At 37.1% G+C, this 7512-nt stretch overlaps 1 protein-coding gene across 1 annotated transcript; it reads left to right on the top strand.

Moving 5' to 3' along the window:
* The first annotated feature begins 415 nt into the window (after nucleotides 1-415).
* On the top strand, nucleotides 416-6791 carry CLPR1 (CLP protease proteolytic subunit 1). Its single transcript, XM_010245098.3, has 9 exons — nucleotides 416-762; nucleotides 3413-3528; nucleotides 4326-4529; nucleotides 4665-4769; nucleotides 4892-4954; nucleotides 5195-5306; nucleotides 5908-5969; nucleotides 6037-6219; nucleotides 6354-6791. The coding sequence occupies exons 1-9, from the start codon at nucleotides 510-512 to the stop codon at nucleotides 6438-6440; spliced, it is 1185 nt and encodes a 394-aa protein (XP_010243400.1). The 5' UTR covers nucleotides 416-509; the 3' UTR covers nucleotides 6441-6791.
* The last annotated feature ends 721 nt before the right edge of the window (nucleotides 6792-7512 follow it).

The raw sequence follows: 7512 nt of genomic DNA on the forward strand, positions 1-7512 counted from the left end.
CATGTAGACCCGAAATAGTCGATAAAGGTTTTGAGGATTATTATTATTATTATTATTATTATTGGCTAAAAAGTTCAGATATCATGGTTTCACTTATTTGGCATGGATGATCAAACCGGCAAAAATCGTTCAGCCTTTGAGCTGGGAATATCTTTTATGAGATGTTCCCAACGTGCGGCTGCATAAACTGGTTGGTACTATTGGTAACGTTTTGTTGGCTGTTCCAATCGGCAGAGATTTCCTACAACCAAAAACTTTGCAAATACTTTGAAAGCATGGAATCCATTCGTACGATAGGAACATCTCGCTATTAATTTAATATAATGTAAGGGATTATAGGGAGATATTCCTCATGTGCGGCTAGATGCGATGTGAGGAGAGTTTTTTGCTTGCAGGAGATCCGGTTTCCAGTGCAGCCGCTCATTGGAAAAGCCCTCCGTTCATTTGATATCCTCGTGACCGGGAGATTCATTCTGATTACTGTTATTGAGCCGAAGCAAAGCAAAGCCATGGCGACGTCTCTAATCCCCTCCGTAGCTGCACCACTCTCGTCTACCGTAACCGATTCGCGAAGCCGAGAAGTGGGTTCTGGGAATGGATTCATCAAGACTTCTTTCGTTTCTGGCACCAAGCACTTACTTCCTTCTCCTTCCCTTCCCAATTTCAGAAGAACGACAGTCCGGAGATTTACTCCTCCCACTGCTTCGACCTCGTTCGACCACATACCTAAAAGGTTCAGAGAAGAGAACCTCAAAGACGGATGTGAGTCTTCATTCATGCCCTTTCTTCATATCTATTTGCAATTCTGGTACATGGGGTTTCTTCGCTTCTTCTTCTTTGTTTTTTTCCCTGTTAATTCTGTTTCTGGAGATTGATTCAATTATTTTGGATGAGAAATTGTGGAGTTGCTTATTTCTCTGCTAGTTTTTCCTGATACATCTAGTCCAGTTCTGGTGGACATAAATACTAACTGAATAGCTCCTAAACCAACCAAACCACCCTAACCATTGAGAAAGAAAAATAAAATCGACTATAAGTTGAAAACCTAAGCCATCATAGCCCGACGGCCCCAACCCGGTAAATAAATAATTATAATAATATTAACAAATTAAAGGAAAAAAAAATCATATTCAGCTTCCTCCCACATTCGTTTGAATCTCTTTGAGTTTTTAAAGCCACTGTTTAAGATTTGAATCCTTATTTTAGAAAATTAATGTTAATCCAAGACCACAATTAAACTTCCATGGAAAGAGAGCAAAAAGGAACTGAAATGATCAGTGTTTTAATATTGAAGTATATCACTTCTTTCTTCCTGTGTCCTGAACCACTTAAGAGGTATTTCCCAATTCCATATAATGAACTGAGAACATCTAAGGCAAGGTTGAACAACCGTACCTGGTTAGCTTTCTACTTGGTTTTTCTCAGCTTTGCAGGACAGTCAACTCTTGCATCATGTTCCCCAATATCCATGTTTGTTAAATTATGCCCACCTCAGAACTTATGCAGGCTCATTCATTTGTAACTTTTGAGATCTCTATCTAATTGCCTCACCATTCTATGCATCTGGTTTGACAGTTTGATTCAGTATTAAAGAACCTTATTTATTTGTTTTTTTTGGAAGATAAATAAAGAAGAAAATTTATTGACAAGGAATCACCAATCAACATACATAACTGGCTCCAAAAATGACAAAAGACAATGATCAAACATTCAAATTCCGAACCAAAGTCTTCTTTTTTGAGTCATTCAAATTCTGGAAGGATTAAAACCCATCCAATGATCTTTGAACTGATGATTCCCTCTAACTCTTCATTGCTCTTCATCTTCCACTAAAAAATTTCTTTTATTTCTCTCCTTCCATACCTCCCAACAAACATCAAATGGAATGCAGCTCCAAAGGATTTTTGTTTTAATGTTCCCGTGCACTCTTGGACAGCTTTCAAAGATCTCAGTAGACCCATTAGGCGACCATCCGGCCACTCTGAACAGCTTGAAGTAGGTCCAAATTCCTTTCACATAACTGCAGCAAACCAGCAAATGAAAAATATTCTCTTCCTCAGATAGACATAAAGCACATCTATTTGGGATGTGAAATTCTCTCTTTTTCAACTTGTCTTGAGTAAGAATTGAGAATTCTATCTATTGACACCAACCAAGTAAAAGCCTCCACTCTTGGAGGAACTGGTTTTCCCCGAACTCCTTTGGCTGAATCAACTTCCACCTGATTCCTAACCAAAGCATTGTACAGCACATAGTTGTCATAGCGATGCCTAGGCGACAAGGCGCCCTTTGAGGCTCGCCTCGCCTAATCAGTGATCAGTTTTGTACTATGTATCATAAAATACTTTTTATTCTTTATTTTTTGACATTATAATTATAAAATAGACACTACTAAACTAAAATATTCATTTTGTGTGTTTATATACTAATTTATTTTTATTATTTTCTTATTTGTTAGGGTTTAATCAATATAAACATTGCTAAATGCTGTATTGAACCTTCAAAGACTTTAAAACCTGAACCAATAAGTAAAGAACTTAAAATTTTGTCTAATCAACACATTTTCTTTTCTTCTTCTTTTTCTTCTCATGAATTTGTTGATTTTCTATACTTCAACATGAAGTCTACACTTTTCTTATGAAAATTATGAATAATTATTAAGGAAATATGGTTATGGTACCAAGGGAACTACCCTAGGATCCATATTTTCTACATAAAAAAATCCATTGCCTAGGTGACAAGGCAACCCCCTGTCGCCTAGCCTCGCCTTTGCGCCTTGAACGCTATGATACAGCATTATATATGTTAGCATCTTATCAATAATGTGACCATGGTTTTATGGTCTTTGAATTCGTTCAGAATTCTCAATGAAAACCGTTTCTTGGCTTAGATGCACAGTTGCCTTTGATGAAGCAACCGATTTGGTCATCTAAATATGATTAACCTGAGGTAAGATGAGTCCAGAAGCATGTAATATGTGACATTTCCTTTTCAGTACAATTGGTTTATTAATAACTAATGTCAAGGACACCGCCTCCTTTGTAAAATTTCACTATGAGAAATTTACCTGGTACTGTATTGCTCATTGCAAAGCATTTTGGGATGTGTATCTCATCTTGATTTTGCAATCAAATTTCTCTTAAAGGTGTGCAAGGTCAATATACAATTGGCATGTTTATCCGAGTCATAGAGTATTTTATATCGTGGACTGGATTAGTATAGTCCCTTGACATCTATAGAATTTCTAACCTTAAGATCCAATAAGAATCTCTTGTTTCCTGCTAGACCGGATGAACTTCAATATGTTGTTCGTCATATCGGTTTCATTTAGTTCACCTGCTCATGCAATCTGAATTTTCAACAGTTTTTTGTTCAGTTTTATCTTAGTTTCTCTCATATTTTTATTTCACAGTAATGGACAATTACAAAAATGCTCCCAAATATCTTTATGGCTTAACTGCTTCACAAATGGACATGTTCATGACGGAAGACAGCCCCATCAGTCGACAAGCAGAGAAAGTCACAGAGGTTTTCTCTTTTTCGTATTTTTTGTACTATTTTCATATCAATGTTTGAGGGATGTAAAGAATGGTGACAATATTTGGTTATAAGGAAACTAAGACTGGAGTAAAGTTGAACTAAATCAGGGCCTTAATCTGAAACTTGTTGAAACACCTTACTTTTGTGGCTGGAAAAACATAGATCCAGGGTCTCCTATACATTGGTCTTTTACTGTTAAACAATAGAATATTTGTAAGTTTGGCACCCATATACCTACAGAAAAGAGCATAAGTATATACAAATGCTCATCTTCACCACCTAGGGATTTTCCATAGGAAGAAATAACTTTATTTATATCTTAAATTTGCACATGCCTGTCAAATGATGAAAGAAAAGGAAAAGAAAATACAGAATTATCAACAACAAATCTGTGGAGCATCAGTTTCCAACAAGTATCAGATACACACTCCATCCATTAGAAATGTCCTTCATTGTCCAGGAGGATCCTATGTTATTGTGGAAACAGGAAGGGATGCACTATTATCATACAGTTTGTAGTTCAGTTATCTTTCTTTCAGGCTATGTCATAAACAAGAAATGGCTGCTCAAATTGGACCAGCTGGAGTCTAGGCCAATAATTATTTCCATGGTGCATCTAGTGCTGGATTTGGAAGTATTTGTTGATACACTGGGCCCTGGGATCTTCAAATCATGTTAATACCTGCTTGTTTGTTGCTATAATTTGGACCAACTGAACACAGCAGCCATCTCTTATTTGCTGCAGAATTTTAGAGGAATCTAATGCTCTAAGGAAAATGTGACAGGAAAGCATTTCATCTGCCAGGAACTATTTGGATCAAGGAGGAATGTGGAGTCTGTCAGGCATGAAGGATGGGGGTCCTTCCAGGTATAGTATGAGTGTGAGCATGTACCGTGGAGGAGCCAGAGGATATGGAAGACCCAGATCTGCTCCTCCAGATTTGCCATCTTTACTATTAGATGCTCGGATTTGCTATCTTGGCATGCCTGTAAGATCCTGTTGTAGCTCTATATTTTGTACTTTGTCTTCATCATTTTGATTCCTTTTTTCTCACCATGGATCCTACTTTATTCTGTAGCTCTTGATCTGTGTCATTTTGATATTTGCTCTTGGTTGATTACAGATTGTTCCGGCAGTAACTGAACTTCTTGTTGCTCAGCTCATGTGGTTGGATTATGATAACCCATCAAAGCCCATATATTTATATATTAATTCATCTGGGACACAGGTCGGCTCTAGAATCAAACATCCCTGTACTTTTAACCACCTAAGTTAATATATAGAAACATTTATGGTATATGATATAGGGTGCAATTTCTCCATTATTATTTTATTGCTTGTTACTTGCAGAATGAGAAGATGGAGACTGTTGGATCTGAAACGGAGGCATATGCAATTGCTGACACCATGGCTGTAAGAATTCTCACTTAGTTATATGGCCTATTAACTGCTTTTATTAGGAATTTCTATCATGTAGCAGAGTCAAATAGTAGGTAAAAGCCTAGCTTCTCATTTAAAGAAGAGACATGGTGACCTCCAATTTTACAAGGTGTCCTATTTTTTGGGACGCTAGACATGTAGTTGCAACCTGGGACATAATAATTTGTCATGTCTTTCCTGATGTTATCTTTGTATCTTCTTTTTTGTCTACAGTACTGCAAATCAAAAGTTTATACAGTGAACTGTGGCATGGCATATGGACAAGCAGCAATGCTGCTATCACTTGGAGCCAAGGGTTACCGTGCTCTACAGCCAAATGCCTCCAGTAAGATAGATCTGTCATTATTTCTAGAATTTATATTTTTGATATAAATCCTTTTATGGCAAAAAATTGTGTTGTTATGTATTGAAAGCATTGACAATATGATCTCTAAACCAATTTGGTTGTTTGTATTTGTAACCTGGAGATTGGGTCAACCAGACATATATATGTGAACATATTGATAAACCTTTTAGTCATCCATCCAGTTATTGGAGGGACCATTTCTTGGTGTAATGGTAAAATCTCAGGCTTACAAGCATGAGAATGCTGGTTCAAGTCTGAGAATGTCCACTTTATGCAAAAAAATTGCCGTAGGTTAGTTCTGTATCTCATCCACCCTACCCAAGAGCCAAGACTCCAGATAACTGGGACCTAGATTGGGTAATGGCTTTCTTTTAGACAACAATCAGATTAAACCCTAGATATGACAGACAGACTAGCGAGATAAACATGTAAAAGTTGTTTTGACTTTTGTAGACTATGCCCCAAGTCCTATTGATCTGAATGCTTGGAATTAATTATCTGATCACATGCCTAGTCAGTGTGTAGGGCTTGCCATAAATCTACAATTCTCAGCATCTGACAATGTAATCTTGTGTTGCAGCGAAACTCTATCTGCCAAAAGTCAATAAATCAAGTGGGGCAGTCATTGATATGTGGATTAAGGTACTCACCGGCACTTGAATTTGATTCACTTATATGTGGGTTGTTTCCTAAGCTGTATTTTCTCCAGGCAAAAGAGCTACAAGCAAACACAGATTACTACATCGAGCTATTAGCAAAAGGAATTGGGAAACCGAAGGAGGAAATTGAGAAGGATATCCAACGACCCAAATATTTCCAGGCACAAGAGGCCATTGCCTATGGTATTGCAGACAAAATAATTGACTCTAGGGATGTTGCTTATGAGAAACGAGTAAACAAACACACTTAACCTTTTATTTTCATTTTAAGTAGCATGCTTCCATATTCTTCATCTTTTCTTGTTGTTTCTTGATCACCTACTTGCTTCCATGCCCTTCACAATTGTTTTTTTTCTTTCCTGATCAGAATTATGACGAAATGCTAGCTCAATCAAAAGCCATGAGGAGAACAGCAGGAGCTGGGCCACAAGCAGCACCCTCTGGATTTAGGTAGATGCAGAGTAATGTATGAATATCCCAGAAAGGTTGAACAGTTGATTTTTTTTCTCTTGTTTTTTATGTTATATATGGAGTGGGCAATAGAGGCTTTCGCTGGGCATCTACCTTCTTGTTTGGTGCATTATTACACACACTCATACTCAGTTCGATGCTCAAAGGCCACAAATGCCAATACCTGAAAGAAGACAAGTCTACCATTATCAGACTACAGTGCCTGCCTGCTTAACTTGAAGTGGAGGTGGAGGATGGTACGTACTTGTATGCCTTAATTGGGTATTCTATGCTTTACCAAAAAAAGGAAGTGATTAAAGGCCTATCGAAAATTAAAATGCTTACTTCTCACTCAGTTCTCTCTCACATAAATTGGGTTTTTTTTTTTGTGTAAAAAAATTGGATAAATATCGTCACCATTTCAACAGTTACAACTGAAGGTTATGGAAATGAATTTTACCAACCATAAGCATAAATTATATCGTTGATTTGATTACCAGTGGTTACAGAGAAGAGTGAAAAAAAACAACGCCATGACCATGGATGATTTTAACTTTTATGTGATCTACCCAGCATTTCTTCACCGGCTGTAAGCCTGTAGCCCATCCTCAAACTCTCAATTAACTTATAGGGTGAACTAAAAAGGACATTAAGTTCTGTTTTTCAGAGTTCTTGTAAAGCTGAATTTAAGAAATATTTATGCAGACAAGAAAATAGAGACAAATTCTTATTGTTCCTAAGAGATCAGTTGCTCATGGGATGGGAGATCATAGATACCATAATCTGCATGGTTAATGCATCTGTACATATGCTTATATTAGCTGATAACTAGGCCATTCTGCATGTATTTAAAAACATTTCAAACTCTAATTCTTGATCCAATATTCATTAAGAGACTACAGTGCCAAATTAGGGGTGATCATTTTTCGCCAAGTTTGGCCTGACCTGATCCATAAATTTCCGAAATGGTATCTGCTTGTTAGTCACACCGACGTTATATTCACATTTCCACCGTGTATTGGGGAGATAATAAATACAAGTACTTCAGATATTTCGAATGTAATGTATGGTCAGAA

The sequence above is a fragment of the Nelumbo nucifera genome, chromosome 2 (genome assembly GCF_055504915.1).
Source record: "Nelumbo nucifera cultivar China Antique chromosome 2, China Antique-T2T, whole genome shotgun sequence".
NCBI lineage: Eukaryota > Viridiplantae > Streptophyta > Magnoliopsida > Proteales > Nelumbonaceae > Nelumbo > Nelumbo nucifera.

Bases quoted from the DNA above. Each gene is read 5' to 3' on its own strand.
- CLPR1 (XM_010245098.3), top strand. From the start codon at position 510: ATGGCGACGTCTCTAATCCCCTCCGTAGCTGCACCACTCTCGTCTACC. The intron at 4,955-5,194 runs GTAAGAATTCTC...TTTTGTCTACAG, and splicing joins CAATTGCTGACACCATGGCT to TACTGCAAATCAAAAGTTTA. The intron at 6,220-6,353 runs GTAAACAAACAC...TTTCCTGATCAG, and splicing joins ATGTTGCTTATGAGAAACGA to AATTATGACGAAATGCTAGC.